Source organism: Myotis davidii, unplaced genomic scaffold (genome assembly GCF_000327345.1).
Source record: "Myotis davidii unplaced genomic scaffold, ASM32734v1 scaffold339, whole genome shotgun sequence".
Taxonomy (NCBI): domain Eukaryota; kingdom Metazoa; phylum Chordata; class Mammalia; order Chiroptera; family Vespertilionidae; genus Myotis; species Myotis davidii.
In genome coordinates, this window is record NW_006290778.1 from 2,075,161 (window position 1) to 2,101,802 (window position 26,642).

The window sequence follows — 26,642 nt, forward strand, 5'->3', positions numbered from 1 at the left end:
ACTCTTTCAACTGTTTATTTCTTTTACATTAAAATTGATAGGAAGGCCTGACCAGTGTGGCTAAGTGGTTGAGCATCGACCTATAAACCAGAAGGTCACGGTTCAATTCCTGGTCAGGGTACATGCCTGGGTTGCAGGCTCAATCCCCAGTGTGGGGCATGCAGAAGGCAGCTGATCAATGATTCCCTCTCATCATTGATGTTTCTATCTATCTCTTTCTCCCACTCTTCCCTTCTCTTTGAAATCAATAAAAATAAATAAATAAAAATATGTTTTTTTTTTAATTGAGAGGAAGAAACTGTCAAACTTGTGTCTCCTTTGAGCTTACTTAATAGTATCTCTGATTTGTGATCAAACAGGTCATAGCAACATGTTCAAAATATGATTTGAAACTCTGTATTCTGAAATAATTTCACATTCACATTGCTGGAATAGTACAAAGAATTCCATATATCTGTCACCAAAATTCACTAAAATTCCTTATTATATTTGCTTTATCATTCTCTCTCTATGTATATCATTTTACTATGAACCATTTGGGAGAAAGGTGATGACATGAGAGACTTTACCCTTAAATATTTCAGTTGTATTTACAAAACACAAGGATGTCTTTTTACATGAGCATAGTACAATAATCTAAATTAGGAAATTAACATTAACATGAATTCTATTATCTAATTATAGACCTTATCCAAATTTTGCTATTTTTTCCAAAAATGTCTTCCATAGAAAACACATTTTTTTTTTTCTGGTTCACTATCCTATCCAGGATCATTTTTATCATCTTGTTATATCTTTTGGTTTCCTTTAATCTGGAACAATTCCTCAATCTTTGTCTGTCTTTCATTTTTGAAAAAATATATCTCATTTGTATGTGTGCTTATACTGCCTAGTGCTAAGATTCAGTTGCACATTTTGGCAGTAATACCACAGAAGCAACAGGAGTTCTCAGTGCATCATCATCATGTCAAAAGAGACATGATGTCAATTTGTTGCACTACTGGTGATGTTAACGTGTTCGTTAAGGTGGTGCCTGTCAGTCTTTATCACTGCAACCTTACTATTTTCCCTCTTAAAGTCAATAAATATCTTATGCAGAGGTACTTTGAGAGAATATCCTCTTTCTCATCATATTTTCCCCTACACATTTTAGTATGTATTGGAGATGCCTGCCTATTTCTATGATGGCTCATGTGTCTCTACTTACGTTCCATTTGTGTTTTACTAGAGGCCCGATGCACAAAATGCATGCAAGGGGTTTAGCCCTCAGGGCTCCGACTTCATCTGGAAGGTTGTCCAGAAGGTTGTTTGGTCTAATTAGCATATTAGCTCTTTATTATATAGGATTGCATCTCCTGTATGGTAATTTCCTTTCGTTCCTTTCTTGTTCTTTTTTAATGATAAAAATGTTTCCTTTCGTTCCTTTCTTGTTCTTTTTTAATCTCATTTTCTACCCCAGAAGTAATGTTGTCTCAAATATCTTGCACTTTTAATTCCTTTTCCTGTTGTCAGTGTTCTGATCAACCAGGACTATTTATTTATTTACTTACTTATTTTGTTAATTCTCACCTGAAGATATTTTTCCATTGATTTTTAGGGAGAGTGGTAGGGAGAGGGAAAGACATGTGAAAGAAACATCCATGTGAGAGAGACACATTGATTGGTTGCCTTCTGCAAGAGCCCGGACCAGGGCCTGGGCCAGGGAGGAGCCTGCAACCAAAGTACAGCTGTGCCCTTGACCAGAATTGAACCCAGGACCCTTTGATCCACAGGCTGACATTCTATCCACTGAGCAAACTGGCTAGGGCCAACTAAGACTTTATAAACAAAACAGTTTACCATTTAGAGATTAAATAGCATTCAATTCAAAGATAAGAAAGGAAGAAAATATATTGCTCAATTTCTTAAATATTAGTTTCAGTAAAAGTAAATATACCTTTATTTGAAAGATAATTGTGTGAAAATTCTTATCATCATCAAATACTGATGACAAGCTGGGGCCAAGTCCACAAGTTTTTTCTTCAAGTTTGTTGTTAATATAAGGTCTGGTGAAAGCATCAAAATATGTGTCAGGCACGAGATTAGGAACTGATAACACGGTGCTCTGAAACTGATTAATTGCATCTGAAATACCAGACTGTTAGAGAGAAAAGAAGAAACATAAATGCAAACACATACATGATTATATTTATGAATTATTTTGAATTTTCTGAAATGCTAAAATAAGTAAGAATAGCTAATTAAACCATGGCAGATACTATGTTGATTCTAAGTATATGAGAAATCAGAAGACACAGCCACTGCCTTCAGGAAATATATTTTCTAACTGAGAGAGAAGCAGATAAAAATTATAACACATATGATGAATTCTATATTTGAAATATGAACAAAACAAAGAAAAGTCATAGGGAAGGCAGGTCAGAGTATGCCAAAGAGAATCAGAGAAAGTTTAAAAGGTGGGTTAAAAGTTTATATTCTTTTGAGTAGTAATTTCCATTATAAAAATCTATCCTAAGAGAAAAAATAGAATGTAAATAAAGATTCATGTGCAAGGATACTCACTGCAGTATTACTTACAATAAAAACTTATTAAAGAAATACCTAAGTGTTTAAAAACAGGAGTATAGTTAGACTGTAATAAATTTATACAAATGAAAATTAGAAACCCCTTCAACATGGTGTCTCCAAAGATTAATCAATGATATGGGGAAAAAACTTATGATATATGTTAAGTTTAAAAAAGAGAGAGAGCAAGATAAAATGGATATGTAATATTCCATTTAAAAACGTATTTATAAAATCTCATGGTAAGTTAGGTGTGCTGGTATATCAGTGAAACAAAAGTGGGGAAAATATAAAAATGTTAAAGGGTTATTCCTATTTCTGACATGGAATTATAGATGATTTTAATAATATTTTTGTGTTTGTCAAATTCACTTCAATGAGCATTTATTAATATACTAGAGGCCTGCTGCACAGATTTGTGCATATTGAAAGGAAATTAATTAGAAGGTGGCTGGTGGGGTGGGACTGGGTGAGATAGGCTGGACACACCCTGGAGCCAAGCTCCCTTGGTCCCTCCCTAGCGTCTTCGAGTGAGCGGGGTCCTTCTGGCAGATGGGGTCCTTCGGCCTGGCCTATGGGGATCAGGCCGAAACTGGTAGTCTGACATCCCCTGAGGTGTCCCGTAGTGTGAGAGGGCACTCTACAAAGTTGCTATCACTCAGCAGCTCCTGCATTGAGCATCTTCCCCCTGGTGGTCAGTGTGTGTCATAGCTACCAGCCAGCTGGCTGGTCAGCCAGTCGCTTAGCCTATATATCTATATCTATATCTATATCTATATCTATATCTCTCTATATATGTTTATATAGAGAGATATAGATATATAGATATATGACATTTATAATAAATGCAAAATCTAACTAGAGAAAATGAGGTAAAGAAAAGGTACTTCTTGAAATAAGTCTTAAAAAATAAGCAGGTACCAATGTCACCCCAATAAATTTAATCAACAAAATAAATAAATAATCAGGGGCTTGTGAAGTATACAAGACAGGAGGACAATCCTTGTAAGTCATTGTGTGTGAGAGGCCTGAAGGGGCTGGTAGGGTTGAGTGCCTTAAGTCATTTAACTGGAGAAACAGGACATGATGCAGTTGGTCCCCTCTAGGCCAGTACTCCCCAGGTTGTGACCAGGGACAACCCTATGGATAAAAAGGTCCCGATGCCAAGTATATTTGGGAAGAAATCTTGGGTTAAATAGGATTCTCCTCTGGATCTGGGGAATAGGATTTTAAATATTCTGATGCATATCACAACCGCCTTTCTCCTAGGATGCCTATCAACACCTTACAGAGCATCCTTTGAAAAATGCTATCATAGGCATGGAGAAATTTTAATTTTAAGTGACATGATCAAATGTGCCTATAAAATAATCTTACTGTCAGCAATGTAGAAAATGCATTAGAAGGAAGAGAGGCAGGTAGATCAGAACAGACTATAAACGCAGGCCAGGTGAGAGATGATGAAGTTCCCACTGAGAGGGACTTCAAGTAATGATGAACACACAGGATTCAGTAAGTTGATCTCAAAGAGGTAAGAGGGAAACTAGGAAGATTTCCCATTGCTGACTTGAGCATCTGGGTAATGCCTTTCATTAAGATGGAGGTATGTAAGAAGGAGCAAGTTTTGGAAGAAGTTGTAAGAAGTTCAATTTATTTTGGTGAGTTGGAGTTAATTGTGGAGATTTCCAGATCTCAGTCTGGAAGAAAAGTACTGGCTGGAAATATATATATTTATAAATCTCCAATCTAGAAGTGGTAGTTAGAACAATAGGCTTCCACACAGAGAATACATAGCATGTGAAGAAGAGGAAGCCTTTCAGGACAGAAACAATCAAAGGTCAGACCAAAAAAAAGGCTCTAAGAAAGAGGACTGAAAGAAAGAAAAACAAGAGAAATTATAGAAAAGTGTGAAGTCTATTTCCAGACAGAGTTGGAAGCACTATATAGTCAAACACAACAGGAAGAAAAATAATTGAAAAATATCAGAATATAGAAAGCCATAGATAACTCAAGCAAGAACAATGTTAGATGTGAAGACTTAGGTATATAATTTTCCTTTACACTAAGCTCTGCCTGTGTTTGGGAAACTAGGTGGGGATGCACATTAAGACTAATGACCAAAGTGATAGTAAAATAATTTAAAAAATTCATGAGTGATAGTCCGGTTTATATGGCTATTGGCTAGTTTGGGGTTACACAAAGTAAAATCTCATGTGTGGTGTGAACATGGGATTATGTCTATAGCATGGCCTACAACTTTAGGTATAGGAATTAAAAATACCCATGTGGGCCAAAGAGAAATAAAGAGTGTATTTCCAAAAAAATAAAAATAAAAAAGGAAAGAACCAAGATGGTGTCATAGGTAAAGGCCTATACTTGCTGCCTCCCACAACCACATCAAAATTACAACTAAAATACACAACAACTATCATCCAGAACTGTGGGAAAGCTGGCTGAGTGGAAGTACTGCAACTAGAGAGGTAAAGAAGAAAGTGCATTGAGACTGGTAGGAGGTGCAGAGGTGCAGAACGGGCTGGTCCAGCACCAGATTGGGGCTGAGTGACCCAGCTGCTCCTCTTAAAAGGCCAGCACCGAGAACTGAACTTACAAGCTCCCGCTTGCTCTGACCTCCAGTGCCGGGAGAGGCTCTGGGGGACCCAGACACATATAGGGAAAAACTGGACTGTCTGGCACTTGGGCAGGAACTCAGGGTCAGCTTTCTTCCAGAAAGAAGTGCTCTAAGAGATCATTGTCCTGTGCTGGGACCTCCCTGGTGTAGGGCTGACTGGCAACCATTTCTGTTTGCTCTGCCCTAGTGATTCCCTGAGACCCCGCACCACCGAATTTACAACCCACCCAAGCTCTACACAGCAGCTTTTGCATATGAATGGCCTGTCCTTTCGAAGCCTAAAATCTGTCAAACAAGCTGCAGCTGGGTCAAGGAGCCCTACAGCAATCAATAGAAGGCTCAAGGCTGGCACCAGTACCAGCCTGCTTTGCTTCACAGCTGGGCCTCATCTGGGCACTTCTAAACCGATACAAAGAGGAGGAATCTGCAGATTTCTCTATAGCTTCTGCTGCATGGCCCCAGGCAGTGGCTGACTTTACACCTCCAGGAGACCCAAGAGCCAGTGTACCCAGTGGTCAGTTTGAGACCATATCAGATTACAACTCTTCACATCCATATATGACACACTCAAGGGGCAGACTCAGTGAGCACCAAAGCCCCACTGAAGCAAGTCCTGCCTCATAAGGGTGTCTTCTGCATAGCAGCTCTACCACTGTAGTAGCAGCTGGTCCCCACAGCCAATTGGCCTGGAGGTCAATTTTTCCCAGTGATACCAACAGCAATCAAGGCTCAACTACAACAAAACTGTGCACACAGCCCACAAAGAGGTGCACCAAGAGTGTCCACTTCAGGTGATTGGGGAGGCTGAGCCACTGGACTTATAGGACACTTAATACACAAGGCCACTCTATCAACTCAAGGAGACTTAGCAGCTATCCAATACATAGAAACAAACTCAGGGAAGCAGCCAAAATGCAGAGACAAAGAAACATGTCACAAATGAAAAAAATGGAAGAAAGCAAACTATTGGGTATAGAATTCAAAACCACAGTTATAAGGTTACTCAAGAATCTTCTAGAAACCTCCAAGGAACTTAGTGATACCTTCAAGGATCTTAGTGAGAATGGCAAAAAAAAAAAAAAAAAAGGAAAAGGACAAGTCAGAAATTAAGCATACACTGACTGAAATTAAGAATAATATACAGGGATTCAACAGTAGACTAGAGGATTCTTAGAATCAGTTGTCAATCATTTGAAATACAAGGAAGCAAAAAACACCCCTTCCCTTACCTGGTGAAAGAAATAGACTTACAAGTCCAGGAAGCACAGAGAAGCCCAAACAAGAGAAATCCAAAGATGACCACACCAAGACACATCATAATTAAAATGCCAAAGGCAAAAGACAAAGAGAGAATCTTAAAAGCAGCAAGAGAAAAACAGTTAGTTACCTATATGGAAGTGCCCATACATCTGCTGATTTCTCAATAGAAACTATGTAGGCCAGAAGGGGTGGCAAGAAATATTCAAAGTGATGAATAGCAAGAACCTACAACCAAGATTACTCTACCCAGCAAAGCTATCATTTGGAATTGAAGGTCAGATAAAGAGCTTCACAGACAAGAAAAAGCTAAAAGAGTTCATCACCACCAAACCAGTATTATATGAAATGCTGAAGGGTATTCTTTAAGAAGAGGAAGAAGAAGAAAAAGGTAAAGATAAAAAAAATTATGAACAACAAAGTAAAAACAAATACATATCTATCAACAAGTGAATCTAAAAATCAAATGAATAAAAAATATGATGAACAGAATAAACTGGTGAATGGAATAGAATCAGGGGCATGGAAATGGAAGAGACTGACAATTATCAGAGGGAAAGGGTGTGGAGAGGTGTGGGAAGAGATTAGACAAAGATCTTATATGCCTGCATGCAGTACCTATGGACACAGACAATAGGGTGGCGAGGGCCTGGGGTGGGGTGGGAACTGGGTGGAGGAGAGCTATGGGGGAGGGGGGAGAGGGACCTCTGTAATAATCTCAACAATAAAGATTGAAAAAATAAATACAAATAAAATAAAAAGAAAAAAGAAATAAAGAGAATGTCAAGGTTTTCCAAGGCCTGTCACTTGAGGCTAAGGGAGATCAGCCAGCTGCTGTTGGAGAGGCCTTCCTTGTGCCATCTGCTGCCCAAGGGCATTTGCCTTCCATGTGAAGGTCACGAATCTTCTGGACAGAGAGACATGAGAGCCCAGTGCCTCTCTGTGTGGGAACTCTTGAGCAAGGCCCAACCACAGGGCCCGCAGCAGTCTGCTTGTCCCTGTAAATATCCTGCAATGGCCCATCCGATAAATGACAGAATCACAGTCTGCTGGTGTTGGAAGCAACCTGAAAACTCATCTGCCTTCTCATCTTACAGATGCATAAACTGAACCCTGAAGAGGCACGTGGTTTCCCAAGGGCAAAGAGCTTACTAATTGCAAAGTGAAGATCAGAATCTCTGGAGAGCCTGATTACTAGTGTTTCTGTGCCCCAGTATACCGGCTAAGGACAGAAAATATAGACTCTTACTGGTTTACTAATCTCCACATGTACAAATGGTGGAAGGCAGAGGTCCAAGGTGGCTCCCAAGGTTCCCTCCTTCTGGTGTACATGCCCTGAATGCTCCTCTCGTGGGTGTGGGAGGGACCTGTGCACGTGATGGGCTGCCACTCCATTGTATGGAAATTTGAAGGGATTTTGCAGATGTAATTAAGATCCGAATTCTGTTGCCTTTGATTTAATCAGAAGGTGACCATGCTGCATAGATCTGACTCAATCAAATGAAAACCCTTAAAAGGGTGATTGGGCCCTTCCTGAAGGAGATTTCTCAGCCAGTCTGGATGAAGCAAAGACCTGTATTGTAAAACTGCTTACAGAGTTTGCCACGGGGCAGGAAACTACTCGAAGTTTCTAGGACCTAACATGGTTCCCAGCTGACGTCCCTCAAGGAAAAAGGGACCTCAGTCCCACAGCTGCATGGAGATGAATTTTTCTAACCACCTGAGGGAGCTTGGAAGTGGATCTGCTTCCGGTCTAACCTCTGAGGAGGCCTCATCCCAGCCAATGGCAGCCCGGGGAGGTCCGGAGACAGAGTAGAAGCGAAGCAGTGCCCAGACCCATGAACACAGGAACTGTGCGATAACAAATGCTTGCTTTTTAAAAACGCTGCCAAACTGGTGGTAACTTATTTCACAGCCATTGAGAACTGAAATAGCAAACTGTTCTCATGCAGCATGCTTTAAACGATTTCAAAAATGGTACTTGCAACAGAGTGATTTCTTTAACTCCTCTTGAGTGATGCCTATAATGAATTCTAAATTTTGTTTAGAACTTGTAGTTTCTCTTGATGGTGTCCCTACCGAACTTCTAATCTGTCTCAAGTTAAGGAAAAAGTGTTAAACTTTTAGATGATGTGATCTATATAAACACACACCAGAAAGTCTTCCAGAGAAGGTTTAAACAGTAGTGACTCCACTGTCAAGATCAGTTCTGTGAGGAACATGGGGATGAGTGACTCATCTTCTTCCAGCTTTTCCAACCCAGGAGCCACCTGAAACGAACACATGCGCAGTGTTATAGAGATACAAGTACCAAGGTGTAAGGCAGACAACTTGTCTATTACAAGAGGCACGCAAACTTAAGCTTATACAATTAGCTGATTTTACAATGTTGGCATGTCTTTCAAAGAATATTACCACAGAAATTAAAAAATAAAGGCTGATATTGAAAAACTAGACAGCATTGTAAAACTCCTTGAAAAAATACTATCAACAAGATGGAAAGGTAAACAAGGAACTGAAAAATGCGTATAGCAGATAGAAGGTTAGTAATATTTAAATAGAAATCTACTTGATATACTCAGTAGAAATATATACTAATCCTATATAATAAAGAGCTAATATGCTAATTTGACCGAACAATAGAATGACCGTCTGGATGACCTTCTGAGGCTGTGAGGGGCTGCAAGGGCCGGCCGAGGCTGCAAGGGCCAAGCCCCTCGCACAAATTTCGTCCTTTGGGCCTCTAGTATTATATAGTTAATACATAAATAGTAATGTACTAGTACAAATGATCAATCAACCTCCAACTTCTCTTCCTGAAGATAATTTATTCAGTAATAACATTAATTGAGCATTTACCGTGTGTCAGGAAATGCTAAGTATTCATGTAAATCCCATACCAATCATATGTAGCAGGTATCATTGTTACTCCCCTGAGAAAACAGAATCTGGAGAAAGACGCATTGCTTAGTAAGTAGCAGACCCAGGTCTTTCTGATCATCATTCCTATGCTCTTATCCCTGCACTGGGGTAGCAATTAAAGGAATATAACATTTAAAAGCAGTGATATACTACTTTACATCCATCAGATTAACAAAGATGAAAATGAATGATACTATCTAGTGTGCACATGGGTAATGCTCATTCTCAAATATTGCTAGGAAGTTTGTAAATTGACACAAAATTTTCTGGAGAGTTATTCATTAGAATCAAAGCCTTAACAAGTGAGCATATTCCTGACCCAAAAATTCCACAGCTAGGACTTTCTTCTAAGGGGAAAAATCAGGTGTCTGAAATACGTATAGACAAGGATGTTCTTTGCAACATTATTTGTAGTGAGACAGTGATCAATACTAGAAGATTTTTTACTAATATTTACAAGATACTCGTACATAGTATATTTCTACATGAGAATATTATATGAAAAATATATATCAACTTGGGAGATTTTTCACAAAACATTGCTAAGTGGAAAAAAAACAGGTGATTAAGCAGTGAGTAAAGTATGATACCTTATTTTCCCCTTTGGAAATAATTATCTTTGGATAGCAAAGGATGCTCTTCTTTGTACATTTTTGTGTTTTTCAAATTTTCTGCACAGCATAAATTACTTTTACAATTACAAAAAAAATGAATAGTACTTTTAAGATGTAACAGTATTTAGAAAAAAAAGAGGAATTGAGAATAGGAAGTAATGAAAAGGGAGTATGCAAAGAACTCACAACTTTTGGAGAAAAAGGGAAACTACAGCAAAGAATATCAGTCCTTGAAACTGCACAGTTGAGTTTCCTGGAGAGAAAGTTGAGACTTGGAAGTAGGAAGCTGGATAAAACTAGGTAAGCATGTTTTGCAACATTACTAGGTATCTGGCATGAAGCTGTTATGCAGGATGGAGTTGGGAAATGTGGTAGGAGATAATATGATTTCTCTCTCAGCTATGCTAGAATACAGCAAAAGCATCTGTACTATTTCATCTCAAACATCTTGATCACTCTGGCTCTAAGATCAACTTCCTCCCAAGAAGGTAGCCACTCAAAGCACAAAGGTTTGCTTCATGATGTGCTTCTTGTCATTTCTTCCATTTATACCACCTCTCTGCCCATGATGGCCCCCAAACTATAAGTTTCTTGGGAGCAAGAATCCTGTCTATGCTTTTCATCACCATATACACAACATCCAGAGCAGGGATTGGGACACAGCAGGTATTTAAGGAATCTCTGCTGAACGAACACATGAATAACTTTTAGCAAATTCCTGTCAGAGAAAGAGCAACACTCAGCACAGTGAGTGCTTTCTCTGTTAAGATATTTGTTGATATGCTGATTTTCATCCTGCCACTTCATATGTGTATAGTAGGCTCTGGTTATACTAAGCAATCCTCACAGCATTTCTCCCATTTTTTCAAGACACAGAAAATAGCATAATCCATCATACATAGTAAGCACTCCATAAACGCGGGCCGATGGATTTTCTCAATTTTGTCTGGATATACCTTCTTATCAGTGACTTCAGGTTTCTCCTCAGTAATCCATTTCTGAATGATGTCTGCTGAGGGTGTTCGTTTTAGTTTGTCAGTGAGATAATTCAAAAGACTGTTAACAGAATTTACTGTTAAGACGTGCATTGTGTTCTCAATTAGGTAATCATTTAGACGAATAAAGCTTGAAAAGAAAAAAAAATACAGCTTCAGTTTTCTATATTCACTACATATCTTTGAAAGTGACTCTAAAGTATTTAAATTTTAAAATATAATTTCTCTGTGCCCATTTTTTTTATTACAATATCAGAGATTTCCTGTTCAGAAGAGTTTTTCTTGGACATTCTTCATTTTAAAACACAATCATATTCAAAAGTATTGCATCAATTTAGCTAGGTGTTCTAACCATTCAATAGAATATTAATGAGCAATACAGTTATTATTGGAAAAGCACCTAGCTCATCTAGCCAAAAGGGCCATAAAGTGTTTTTTTTAATGCCTTAGAGAAGAAATCAGTAAATATACAACATCTGTAACTTACATTCTAAAGGTAAAGTATGAAATCTTCACTACTGGATAAATGTTGCTTAATGGCAATTGCTAACACAAAGATGCAAATTTTGTTTCCTTACTTGAGTGCTTAGAATATAGGCTGAGTCAGCAAGGCATTTAGAGTAACTTTTTATTCTGCTTAATTGGAGCCCAAGGGGCCTCTAGTACCTGGAGGCCTGTGATGATGGCCTCAGGGACTGCTCCACTGACTTCAGTGACACAGACAACATTATCATATTATCTCACATATAACTGATGCACCATTAATATTTATTAAGTAGACTAGAGACCTGGTGCATGAAATTCATGCACTCACAGGTGGGGGGAAGGTGTCCCTCAGTCCAGCCTGCACCCTCTCACAGTTTGGGAGCTCTTGGAGGATGTCCATCAGTTGGACATCCTTAGTGCTGAAGGCTTCTGGCTGAGCAGCACTCCCCCTGTGGGAGCGCACTGAGCACCAGGGGGCAACCCTTACATTGAGTGTCTGCCTCCGGTTGGTCAGTGAGCATCCTAGTGACTGGTCGTTCAGCTGTTGGGCTGAAACTGGCTCTCTGACATCCCCCAAGGGGTCCCAGATTGCGAAAGGGCACAAGCCAGGCCAAAGGACCCCACTGGTACACAATCAGGGCCGGGGAGGGGCCGTGGGAGGGCTCTAGGGCATGTCCAGCTTGTCTCGTTTAGTCCCGATGGGCCGGACCCCAACAGCAAGCTAACCTACTAGTTGGAGCATCTGCCCTCTAGTGGTCAGTGCACATCATAGCGACTGGTCAACCAGTCGACTGTCTGCCCCCTGGTGGTCAGTGCACATCATAGCAAGCAGTTGAGCGGCCTTGGCATATCATTAGCATATTACACTTTGATTGGTTGAACGGCCGACTGGATGACTGGACACTTAGCATATTAGGCTTTTATTATATAGGGTGGTTGTAAAAGTTGGACTAAATTAGTGAGCACTGAGTAACAATAATCAGCCTATAGTATCAGATAATGCTTGGTGACTGTTTGCAAGAGTTATTTGTAGTAATGAAGTTTTAGAAAGGCGTGAAATCTAAACTTTGGAACAATGTTAAGATCCAGTTGGTAAGCAATGGCAGAGCTAAAATCTAATAAGGGCGAGTGCCCTGGATGGCTTGTCTCCCAGTTGCAAAACCTTTTTTTAGGAAAGTGTGGAACTTTATGTGGCCATATAGCTATGTTCAAATCTCTTGTGTGCCTGGCTTCTTACCATAGCCAGCACCATATCCCAGGTTGGGTTAGGGGGAAACAAAGCCTTAGAGATCAAAGAGGAGCCCTCGACCTTGGACATGCCCCCCACTCTCTACCAGCTTGCCACTCCCAGCGGCTGCTTTGCTAGGGGGCAGGTGGAGGGGCAGGCTTCTGGGACTGCCTTTAGGTTATCTCATCACTGTTAGTGAATCCTGGGATAAAGGCTTTAACTTTGAATAAAATTGAGAATGACAGATGCCCTAATTTTTCTTAAATGAAAGAATATCACTTACCAAGTCAGCCTCCTGCAATAACGCCTTTTCCTGGCCTGCTGCGTGTATTTCATGTTCTCAGAGTTTACATAAGTAGGCAACTCAATGAGACCAGCAGTCACTGATGATTTCTTATCATCTAAGAACAGCAGAAGACACAACAACAAGAATTCTTATGTAAAAGTTCTATTTTTCCCCCTCTCAATGCCGATTAAAAGACAAGCAAAATTGAAAAAAACACACACACACACACAAAATGCTTTGGTTCGTGAGATCATTCAAACTCCAGAAAACAGTCCAGTTATCCAAAAGAATTTCACATTAAAGGATTTCAACTCAAGAAAAGACTGTAGACAGTTTATTCACATTCTCTTTAACAAGATTTGACCTGTGTACTATGTTATCTCTTTTCCAGTGATACTTTCACCCTTTTTCCCCAACTGCATTTTAATTATCCTCTAGAGGGCAACCCTGAGATCCAGCCAATCCCTGTATTTTAACAAATCTATTGTCTGTACTAGAAGCTAGACATATCTTTAAGCACAGAGTCCACCATAAAATGCTTGTGAAATAAAGGCTCTGTAACCAGTTTAGAAATACTATATATATATATATATACAAGCAGGGGTCATGCAAGGAAAATGCACTATTTACTGGTCCCCTCCCTCCCCCCGCTCCTCTCCACAGTATATTTTGAATTCATAATCTATCTTGTAAATTTGGAGGAACTGAAAATAAATCATTATTTAAACTTAAGAAAAGTAGTAAAAAAGAGTTACTCTTTTATTATTTATTTATTTATTATTTATTTATTTTTAAATCCTCACCTGAGGATATTTTTCCATTGATTTTTAGAGAGAGTGGAAGAGAGAAGGAAAGAGAGAGAAATACCGATATGAGAGAAACACATCAATTGGTTGCCTCCTGCACGTGCCCCGACCAGGGCCCAGGCCCGGGAGAAGCCGGCATCTGAGGATAATGCCCTTGACCGGAATCGAACTCGGGACCCTTTGATCCACAGGCCAATGCTCTATCCACTTAGCCAAACTGGCTAGGGCAAGAGTTACTATTTTAAAAATATGTTTTTAATGATTTTTGAGAGAGGGAGAGAGAGAAACATCAATATTGATAGAGAATCATTGATTGGCTGCCTCCTGCACACCCTCTACTGGGAATGGAGCCCGCAACCCGGGCATGTGCCCTGACTGGGAATTGAACTGTGACCTCCCGGTTCATGGGTTGATGTCCAAACACTGAGCAACACAGGATGGGCAAGAGTTACTATTTCAGAAAGCCACCACTTCTGATCTGTTAAAGCTCTCTCCCCTCCCTACCTTCCTCATCACAGTCATCAGGAGTGAATCCTATAGCGCGCAGAGCAGTGCGACAAGCCTTCCTGACTACTTCTTTGGCCTCGTTTCGAAAATATTCCAGGTGATCCGTCACCTAAACATTAATGATATGTATAATTAGTGGTACCAAAGTAGCAATAATAGAAAAAAGGTCTGGAAACTTATAGACAAAAGTCTTTACCTCTCTCAGTTGTGCGACTTGTGTAGACTGAAATTCTTGCAGGGTGTAGGTGCGACCTCTTTCAATATAACAAAGCCCCATAAAACTCAATTGGTAACACATGTCATTTATTTTAAGAAGAGCTGGTCGCAAAAACTGAATGAAAATAAAAATATATCATTATTTCGTTTTAAAAAGCATTTTTAAAGTATGAAGATATTTAGAAAGCAAGAATGGCTGCTAAGGAAAATAACTCTATATGTTAATTTTAGCTATGTCCAAGGGAACACTTCTGAAATTTTGTTCTAAAAGTATTCTTTGAATTAACAAATTTAATTGGTCTGAATTCCCTTCCTTAAATTTGGAATACATGTCTTTTTAGCTATGAAAGTGAGGGCAAGTTACAGAGGACTCTGTAAATCTTTTTTTCTTTTCTTTTTTTTTTTTAGTTTATTGATTTTTAGAGTGAGAGGAAGGGAGAAAGAGAGAAAAACATCCATGGGAAAGCCAAACCCTCATCGGCTGCCTCCCACATGTCCCCCACCAGGGACCGAGACTTCAACCTGAGTATGTGCTTCAACCCGGGAACCAAACCAGCAACCCTCGGTGTAGAGGACAACACCCAACCAAGCCACAACGGCCAGGGAAGGACCGTAAGTCTTACATTTCACCTGGTTGGGCCAATGGCGACTAAAAGATTCTTTGCATTACCTTGAAGACTTTACAACGTCTGGTCACCATGATAACAGAGGGGCCTGTCACCTGATCTAAGAGTTTGTGACAGAGAACAAGGACAAATTTAACTTTAAGTTTCCAGTGGGTAAAAAGTTGCTGCAAAGAAAGCTCAGTCACTGTTAAAAACCTGTCTTGCAATGTGAGCTGGGAGAAGGAAAGCATTTGTGAAATTCAGCCACATGATCTTAACTTATTCGTTCTCTATGCCAACGTCATAAATCAGAGTTCTAGGCTGTTGGCTTCAAAGGCACACATTCTAAGAATGTTCTAAGGACATCCCCTTTGACTTCCCCTAATCTAATCAAAGGAGGAGCAATTACATGATAGAAATAAAGTTAACATTAATGTATTTGCATGGGACACGGGTTTATGTGTTATATACTTTGTAGGAGCTTTCAAAACAGGACAAATAACAGTTATGCAGACCAACATTTAGTGCTTTATCTCTTCTAAGGGCAATAAGGGGAGTTATAATTAGTAAAGTCTTAAATGAAGAGAGCTTTGTGGGAAACCATTTGGAAGTCATAGAGCCCTTAGAGCTCATCTGATGGGGGAATTGGCATAATAAAAAAGCAAAAGTTTAGAGTCTAAGTCTACGAATTGAAATAACATTCTAATTAAACGAAATTGGTATAGGACAGTGATGGTGAACCTATGACACGTGTGTCAGAAGTGACACGTGAACTCATTTTTTTGGTTGATTTTTCTTTGTTAAGTGGCATTTAAATATATAAAATAAATATCAAAAATATAAGTCTTTGTTTCACTATGGTTGCAAATATCAAAAAATTTCTATATGTGACATGGCACCAGAGTTAAGTTAGGGCTTTTCAAAATGCTGACACGCCGAGCTCAAAAGGTTCCCCATCACTGGTATAGGAGTAGGGACGACAGTGTAATCAGAATGGGGCAGTGAAAGCAAGGAAGTCTAGGGCACTCCAGAGGAAGTGCTCAAAGCAAAATTATAAGGGACAAAAAGCAAGGACCCAGGTGGAGAGCAGAGCTGACATTGATGGCCTGCCAAAAAGTGAGTTTTGACAATGGGGAATTTTTTGGAAGAAAAAGAATATACAAGAAACTACGTTAGCTTAACCGAAATAGCTGGCTGTCAGCATAAAGAACAATTGTAAAAGCTGCCTTGAATATAAGAGAGATTGGAAGTGTCCCCACCCCCCTCTCACCCCTTCGTTGTTTCCGTTGGTAATAAATTCCAGATGAATCTGGATTAGGTGGTTCATTCTTCAGCTGTTATATCAATAGTGCCCAATGAAGGTGATAAGGATTAAGCATTATTTAAAATGATTAGCAGAATTGTAGAGGAGGAAGAATTTGTCATCTTGATGGTGGGTTTCAATATGTAAAAACTGAGGTAACTCTAATTTTTGTTGCCCAGGACACTTCCCCTGACCTACCTATAATTATTCTGGTGATAGAATCCCTCTTTCCTTTGGGAAACTCACTACCATGTGGTTTTGATAAGGTGGACTCTCACTTCCTTCATCACAGGAATGAGGACCGGGCACATATCCAAGCCTGGCTTATCAGACTACTACTAGCTGTGCAGTGATTGGTTCAGGATTGGGTGTGTGGCCAAGCTGAGCCAATCCGTGCTCTTTCCAGCATCCCATCAAGAGATATTGTCTTTTCATTAAAAGAGCCAACTGCACCTAGAGCTGGAGGTGATGCTCATTCTAGGAGCCCAACTGAGAATGAAACAGACACAGACAAATACAGAAATGAAAGATGGAACGAGGAAAAAAATAAAGATGAGAAGATATCATTTGAATTTCTGAATTCAGCCATGCATAAAGGTATTCACCCCCTTGAGCTTCCTTATTATATGAGCTTTTGTTTGCTATTGTTGTTGTCAAAGTTCATTTAAATAGAGTTTTTGCCAGTTGCACTGAAATGAATGTCAGTGTTTCAGAGATGGGAAATCAGTATTATTCATCTGGAGGCTTATGACTGGGCTAGAAAGCCTGTGGGGAAACATTAGACTTTGGGAGATATGTGCAGAAGAGCTGCATTTGCTATAAAAAGTTTATGAAAATCAGGGTCATGCTGAGACACCTTGTCTTTAGTTGGAATGCAAGAACTCTTGGGATTTGCTAGTCTTATATTCATCATAGCACCAAACCTTTAATTTGCCCTAACCTGAGTCATCAGAACATCTGGGTGGTCTATATAATTTGGTACTTAAAGAACCCACTAGAATTTTAAGTCTTGGTCCATCCAGAGACTCTGGGCTCAAGTACTCTCATGCACTTTCTGACCCAGTGTTGAAAATGCTACAGCAAAAGGGACAAGAGGGACCCCTTCATAAGTGGAGAAATAATTATGTAAATCTATGAAATTAAGAGTGATTTGTCTGCAAAGCAATGTCTGACTAAAAATTAAAAAGGTTTTCATTACAAAGGGACATTCAAATTAAAATAAATGATAAGAATGTTTGAGTGAATATAAAAATAAAATAACAGAAACTACCTGAAAGTATCACTTACAACAAAATAACACATTATTAAAACACTAGCAAAATCATCAAGTACCTAGCTGGTTGAAATGATGTGCACCATTAAACAATAATGAAAAATTAATACTAAATACACACCTAAGTCTAGAGAAAAGTGAAAACTGGAAATGTAAGAGACTAGAAGGTACTTGCAAAAAGGAAGCTTAGTCCCAGATGGCTTCACTGGTGAATACACACATATCCTCAACAAAATATTAGCAAATCAGCCCTGGCCAGGTGGCTCAGTTGTTTGGAGTGTTGTCCCATGCACCAAAAGGTTTTGGGTTTGATTCCCTATCAGGGCACATACCTGGGATGTGGGTTTGGTCCCTGATTGGGGCATGAATGGGAGGCAACCAATGGATATTTCTCTCTCCCAGAAATGTTTCTCTCTCCCTCTCTCTTCCTCTCCCCCCTCACCTCCTTCCTTCCTTCCCTCCCTCCCTCCCTCCCTCCCTCCCTCTAAAAATCAATAAAAACATATCTTCGAATGAGGATTAAAAAATACTTGCAAACCAAATCTATCAATATATAAAAAGCATTATGCATAATGACTAAATATTATTTATACCAGGAATGCAAGGTTGGTTTAATATCTGATGATCAATTATTATAATAAATCATGCCTATTACACGATAATCTCAATAGATGCATGCAAAGCATTTGACAGCATCATAATGGCTTCATGATATGAACATTCAACAACTAGAAATAGAAAACAACTGCTTTATCATCATACTTAATGGTGAAAGACTGAAAGCTTTGCCTCTAAGGCCGCGGTTCTCAACCTGTGGGTCGCGACCCCTTTGGGAGTCGAACGACCCTTTCACAGGGGTCGCCCAAGACCATCGGAAAACACATATATAATTACATATTGTTTTTGTGATTAATCACTATGCTTTAATTATGTTCAATTTGTAACAATGAAATTGGGGGTCACCACAACATGAGGAACTGTATTAAAGTGTCGCGGCATTAGGAAGGTTGAGAACCACTACTCTAAGGTCAGAAGCAAGACAAGTATTTCTGCTCTTGCCACTTCTATTCAACAGAATGTTCTAGCCAGGGAACTTAGGCAAGAAAATGAAATAAAAGTCATCCATATTGGGAAGGAGGAATAAAACTATTTATTTGTTGATGACATATTCTTATTCATTGAATAAGGAACACACACACACACACACACACACACACACACACACACCAACCAAATTGTTAGGGTCAATCTAAATTCTGCAAGTTTTTAGGAAACAGGCTTAATATATAAAAATAAAATATATTTCTACATTCTAATTAAAAGTAATTACACAAACTATATATATGCACATACTATTTATATATTGTATATATCCACTATATATATGAAAAATCTAAAATGAAAATTAAGAAAACAATTCTAAATATAATAGTATCAAAAAGTAAAATATTTAGGAATAATTTAACAAAGAAATGAAAAACATATACTCAGAAAACTGCAAAACATTGTTGAAAGTAATTCAAGAAGATCTAAATAAATGGGAAGGTATTATATGTTCATGGACCATAAAAGATAATATTGTTAAAATGACAATACTTACAAAATTCATCTACAGCTTCAGAGCAATCCCTATAAAAAAAATCACAACTGGCTGCTTTGTAGAAATTGACAAGCTGATGTTAAAATTCATGTGGAAATTCAAGGGGCCTAGGAGAATCACACTTCCTAATTTCAAAATTTACTACAAAGCTGCAGTATTCAATAGAGTGTGTTACTGGCACAAGAATAAATAAACAGAATAGAATTGAGAATTCAAAACCCCTCACATTTATTGTCAGTTGATTTTGGGCAAAGGTGCCAAGACAATTCAATGGGGGAGAGAACAGTCTTTGTAAACAAATAGTGCTGGGACAACTGGACAGACACATGCAAAGGAATGAAGCTGGGCCCCTACCTTACACCATGAGCAAAAATTAACACAAGATGAATTAAAGACCTAAGTGTAAGAGCTAAATTTATACAACAATTAGAAGAAGAAACTTAGGGGTAAATCTAAACCAGGGACTAGGCAAGTTTTTTAGATATAACACCAAAAGCATAAGCAGCAAAATGAAAAATGGATAAAATGGATATCATCAAAACTCAAATCCAATCTGTGCCTTAAATGATATTATCAAGAAAGTGGAATGGCAACCCACAAAATGGGAGAAAAAAAATCTTCAAATCATACATCTGATTAGGAATTTGTATTCAGAATATATAAAGAATTCTGATAACTCAATAGTAACATACAAGTAACCCAATTTAAAAATGGACAAACTACCTGAATAAATAATTCTCCAAATAATATAAACAAATGGCACACAGGCACATGAAAAGATGTTCACTAGCAATACCTGTCAGGAAAATGTAAGTCAAAATCATAATGAGATACCACTTTTCCACCAGTAGGAATGACTATAATGAAAAAGACAAATATAATGATAATATGAAGAAACCAAAGCTCTTAGATGCTGTTGGTGGGGATTTAAAATTGTGCGGTGAGTTTGGAAAACTGTTTTGTAGTTCCTCAAAGGGTTAAACATTCCACTCCTAGGAATATGTCCAGACAAAAACTTGTATACAAATGTTCATAGCAGCATGATTCATAATAGCCAGAAAGTATAAGCACTTTCTGGATGGATAGATACATAAAACATGTGCTTCCTTACAATGGAATATTACTAGCCAATAGAAATAAATGCTATGCTACAACATAGATGAATCTTGAAAACATTATCCTAACTGAAAAAAGCCAGTCACAAAGAACCACATGGTGTATGGTTCCATTTTTATGAAATGTACAGAGTAGGCAAATCAATAGAGACAAAAGTAGTTTAGTGGCTGCCTAGAGCTGGGGTTCGGGGAGTAGGGGAGTTAAGGAGAAATGGAGAGGAATCAATAATATGTACTGGGGTTTCTTTTTGTAGTGATAGAAAGGTTATAAATTTATTGTGGTCATAGTTGATCAATTTTGTGAAAATACTAAAATCATTAAATTGTGTATCTAAAGCAGGTAAACTGTATAGTACATGAACTATATTTCAATAACGTCATTATAAAAAATGAAGGCACAAGTGACAATAACATTGGTTGCTGAAAAAATTATAAAAATAAAAATCTGAAGGACCACATTTCCCTTCAACCTAGTTTGAGGGAATCAGCCCCACCCCCCTCCAATGAACTAATTGCAAATATAAGACTAGTGGTAACTGTCTTGGGTAATTATAACATCTAACATATACCTAAGCCAACACAATGGGTCTGTAATTTAGGTCAATCTAAGATTAAAAGAATGAGACCTGCCCTAGCTGGTTTGGCTCAGTGGATAGAGCGATGGCCTGCGGACTGAAGGGTCCCAGGTTCGATTCCAGTCAAGGGCATGTACCTTGGTTGCGGGCACATCCCCAGTTGGGGGTGTGCAGGAGGCAGCTGATTGATGTTTCTCTTTCATCAATGTTTCTAACTCTCTATCCCTCACCCTTCCTCTCTGTAAAAATCAATAAAATATATATATATTTTTAAAGGATGAGACCTTTCTAGCCTGTTAGGGCTACATTTAAAAGAAGCTATAATCTAGGCCAAAACATTATTGGTATGAATAGTGGACAGAGAGAATGACATAAAATAAGAGAACAAACTTTAAGGATTAATAGGTTAGTTTTAGAGACAAATGCAGGAAGAAATACTTCACATTATTTGCCTAGTAACAAATATATGAATAGTGCCCAAGACATGGTAAAAAATGAAAGGTGGTAAAAAGGTAGTGAAATGGGTTCCAATGACTGATGGACCCTTCCTGAAATTAGAGATCTAGGGGGTGTCATTGCTATCAAGAAGTGTCAGAATATTTTCCACAATTCACAATGCTTGATGGAATGGATGACCTGCGATGATACATCATATGCACTTATTTTGCAGTAATATCTGTGTTATATCACTTCAATGTTTCTTTACTGTATCACTGACATCTTTTTTAAAGTGCTTCTTTATTGTTAAAAGTATTACATATGTCTCCCTTTCCCCCCATTAACCCCCTCCAGCCCGCCCCTGCCCCTATCGCTGACATCTTGATAACAATCTTTCAGGCTAACTTTTTTTCATGATTACCTACCCTATCCTCCAAAGTAAATATTAAAAATTTCCCTCCTGTCTGAATCCATGGTAGAAGAAAACATATGATACATTGGGAGGTACTGGTCCATGAAAACAAGCCTCCAAATCATTTTGGACCATAAAGTCAAGAGTACCTCAAAGATGAGAGAAGGTAATAGGGGTTCCCAGCCACTTAGTACTCTGTCCAAAAGGATACACAAATTTCCTGATTAACAATACAACTTTTGCTTACAACTCTAGTCAAATGTAGAAACACCACTAGACTGCCAGACTCTTCAATGTGACAAGATGAAAATTGTCATCATTTAACATTAAATAGAATATTAGATGAACTGGTCTAGTGCAGGGACAGTCTATATCAACACCTGTAATAGATACACTGATTTTTCTGTAATTCTTTTAAAATATGATTAACAAATACATACATAATTAACAATGAACAAGTTCTCTTGTAGAGATTCTCGACATCCATTGATCTTCTTGGAGTGCACATTCTTCTTCCATACATGAAAAGCTTTCCATTTCCGGAAAAGTGAAAATATGGGAATCTTAATGAGTTCTCTGTGATATAGGTATTCCTGTATCCATCTATTAATTTCGATATATTCAATGTCCTCGTCATTATGAACGCGTGTCACTGCTTTGTCACTAATTGTATAGTAGTCCTTTTTGTTGATGTTATCATAATTTACAACTCTGTGACCAATAAAAATTGGGGCAAGAGAATAAAGTATTCAATGCAAAATTAAGCAATTACATTATTTTTGTTTAAAAGAGATAAAACATTTCTGGAAAACAAATATCATTAATTTTTTTAAAAAAATCTGACAAACTACTTTTGGATTGAATGAATTACTCAAGAAAAGGACAGGGGCTGCTTTTTTTTTTTTTTTAACAACAGCTGGTTTCACAACCTTGGTTATATAGTTCATAATTTCAGTTACATGATTTAAAAATAATCAAATACAGACTTTGACATAATAGCTCTAAATGAAAGCTACCTGGAAATAAGTTTTTATTTATAATTAATTCTTTATAAACTATTTAATAATAGTAGTGTAAAAAAGGTTTTCACTATCCAGTAATGACAGACTTATGAGAAAGATCAAAGCAAGAAAATATGAATTAGATAAGACTAGAATCAAGACCCAGATTAAGCTAAAAATATGTCAATTTACCACATAACAAAATAATTATTATTTTTTTAAAAAATATATTTTATTGAGTTTTTACAGGGAGGAAAGAAGAGAGATAGAGAGTTAGAAACATCGATGAGAGAGAAACATCGACCAGCTGCCTCCTGCACACTCCCCATTGGGGATGTGCCCGCAACCCAGGTACATGCCCTTGACCGGAATCGAACCTGGGACCTTTCAGTCTGCAGGCCGACGCTCTATCCACTGAGCCAAACAGGTTTCGGCAACAAAATAATTATTGAGAAATTGCTTTTTCAAGATATCCCTCCTTCAACTGTCATCAAGAGCATCCTTTAACCTTATATATTATAGGAGATAGATCAAGTAAAGAAAAGCAAGAATGGCATAAAAAAGGAGTAGAGATATAGGTGAAGGAAACAAAGTAATGAGACTAGAAAGGGCCAATTCTCTAACACTTCTTAAAATAAGAACTTGCCTATAGGCACAAATATATTTCCTGTAATTTTAGCTCTAACATTGAAATGCTGACTGAAACTTAAATATTCAATAGTAGAAAAAGTGTAAATATATTATGATATAGCAAGTTATTAAAATAGTAGAGGACCTGTGCATGAATTTGTGCACAGGTGGGGTCCCTTAGCCTGGCGGGCGATCAGGACCTATCGGGGGGAGAGGGCTGGAGGACCAAGGGAGGTTGGCAGGCTGCAGGAGGTTGGTTGTGGGAGCACACTGACCACTAGGAGGCAGCTCCTGTGTTGAGTATCTGCCCCCTGTTGGTTAGTTTGCATCATAACAACTGGTTGACCAGTCTACCGGTCGTTTGGTCACTTAGGCTTTTATATATATAGATATTTAGGAATTTAGTAAAATAAAATTTATGAAGAATTTGTGGTAGTTTTGGTAGTTTCAAACAATAAGATAAAGGTTAAGTACAGAACAAAATCCTAATTGTTTCTATGTTAAAACTATACAAAAATTATGTATACTAACAAAGATTAGATAGGAATACTCTGGTGAAAATCAACTGTTTCATATGTCTATGTTCTCTTCTAGGCCTTAGCTCTGAACTTAAAATTCAAGGTCCTTTAGTATAGACTTCAGTCATCTGTGAAATCCCTGAAATGATGTAAACAAACTGTGCATACATAAGTTTTTAAGGAATTAGAACAAAAGTCTCATATGCCTTGGGTTTGTTAATCAAAAAACTAAGAGCCCCCCTGGAGGGTATGGCTCAGCACTTTGTGTTGGCCCCCAAACTTAAAGGGTTGCAGGTTTGATTCCCAGTCAAGGGCACATACCTTGGTTGCAGGTTTGATCCTCAGCCCTGTTTGGGGTACATGCCAGAGACAATAAATCTGTCTCTCTCATATAAATGTGTTTCTCTCACATCTGTTTCTCTCTCCCCACTCCCTTCCACTCTCTCTAAAAATCAATGGATAAAATATCTTTGAGTGAAGATTAACATAAACAAACAAAAACTAAGAACAATTGGCATAAATCATTTTTAATTTTCAAATTTTAATTCAATAAAATTAAGTAAAAAAAATATTTCTTAAAAAAATTAGGACATAACAAACCAGGATGAAAGCAAACTCAAGCCATATACACAAGGGAAGCTGATGGTGCTGTGGAGAGCGGAGAGAGCCTTGACAGTTGCTCTCTTACTTTAGTGCTGTAATGGAACAACATCAACCTGTGCAGCTTTTATCTGATTCCACTGTTGACACTTTGTGCTCTAATGAACTCACACCAGAAATGTCTGGAATATACCAGGTATTATATGTTGCTGGTGGGGTGTATGGGAAACATAAAATGTGATTCGTTTTTTTCTTTGTCGACAGCTGAAGATATAATTAGGACATTCTTGAGAGGTGATTCTGTCCAAAATGTGAAATTCCTACATATCTCTTAAACTGTAATCAACTTCAGGTGTTTCATTAACTTAGTCATCAAACCAACCTGAAAATCAGAACAAATGATTCACCACAGCCCCCAAGCATGTCTGGAAAACTCGCTTTGTATGGGTTGATCTGTTACTAAAGACCCTTGTAGAGGTGACAGGTGTGGTCTATGATGGTGAATTTACCCACAGAGGTCCAGGGTTGCCATTATGGTGAGGGCAAAACAAACCCCACCCCCAAGCAGTGCAGCTGTACTGTTTTATGGAAGCCTTGGAGGTTAAGCCTGGGAGAGCACAGAGGTAAATATCTTGTTATTCAGCACCGTATACTGGAAAATAGTAGAAAAACATTTCAGAGAAAGCTGCGAGAGAAGGGCCAATAATACATACATATATATATATACACATACATGCCAAGATAAAGGAGGCCAGCAAATACCATGAATAACCACAGTAATAAGGAAGCTCAGAAAGAAAATGAAAAGTACAGTGGGGCCTTGACTTACGAGTTTAATTCATTCTGAGACCGAGCTCGTTAAGGAGCTCATTAACTCAAATTACTCTATCAACTCAATGCAAAAAATCAGCCGAGAGACAGCTGGTATCTTAAAAAACTCGTTAGTTGGGACACTCGTAAGTCAAGGCCCCACTGTACCTAGAAAGCAAGCTGGAACATTTGGAAATATGTGCTATAAATGACAGAGATTTCAAGACTGCAGTTCTGAAAATACTCAATGAGATGTGAGAAAATACTGGCAGGCAATTCAGTACACGCAGGGAAAAAAAAATCAATGAACAAAAAAAGTACTTTACCAAAGAGATGGAAACTTTAAAAAAGAACCAATCAGAAATTCTGGAAATGCAGCATGCAATTAAGGGGATTAAGAGTGAACTACTGGCCCTAATTGGTTTGTTCAGGTCTCTCTCTTCTTTCCTCTGTATCATTTCAGTGGATAGACTCTATCCAATAGAGCATTGGCCTGCGGACTGAAAGGTCCCAGGTTCAATTCTGGTCAAGGGCATGTACCTTGGTTGTGGGCACATCCCCAGTAGGAGGTGTGCAGGAGGCAGCTGATTGATGTTTCTCTCGCATCGGTTTCTAACTCTCTATCCCTCTCCCCACATCTCTGTAAAATATGTCAATAAAATATATATATTTTTAAAAGGGTGAACTGCTGAGTGTAGAAAACAGATGGAAGGAAGAGTTAATGATATTTAAGATAGGAATGAAGAAATGATGCAGAGGGAAGAAGAGAGAGACCTGAACATAAAGAAAAATGAAAGAGTTCTATGAGACCTAGCTGATTCCATCAGAAAATGCAATACTAGATTTATAGGCATTGCAGAAGAGGAAGAGAGGGAACATGGAATGGATAGTCTATTAACACAAACAGTGGATGAAAATTATGGAAAATCTATGGAAAGAAGCAAACAGAAACCTCGTTACCTCAATCCAAAGAGGCCCTCTCCAAGGTACAGTGTATTAAAACTGTCAAAAATTAATGACAAAAAAAATTCTCAAAGCAGCCAGGGTAAAGAAGGAAGTGACCTACAAAGGAAAACTCATCAGAATATCATCTGACTTCTCACAGAAACTCTACAAGCCAGAGAGAGTGGAACCAAATATTCAAATGTCTAAAAGAGAGAAATTACCAGCCACAAATCATATATCCAGCAAAATTATCCTTTAAATATGAAGTAGAAATAAAGAAGTTCCCAGACATAGAGAAGCTGAAGG

The 26,642-nt window shown here is 38.3% G+C and overlaps 1 protein-coding gene across 1 annotated transcript in view; it reads right to left on the minus strand.

The window, feature by feature from the left end:
* DNAH6 (dynein, axonemal, heavy chain 6) overlaps positions 1-26,642 on the minus strand; it is a 219,792-nt gene that overhangs the window by 162,433 nt on the left and 30,717 nt on the right. Inside the window, 7 exon segments of the mRNA XM_015564106.1 lie at positions 1,937-2,137; positions 8,605-8,721; positions 10,944-11,112; positions 12,980-13,097; positions 14,293-14,404; positions 14,492-14,626; positions 22,273-22,543. Of these exon segments, the coding sequence (XP_015419592.1) occupies positions 1,937-2,137; positions 8,605-8,721; positions 10,944-11,112; positions 12,980-13,097; positions 14,293-14,404; positions 14,492-14,626; positions 22,273-22,543 (1,123 nt within the window).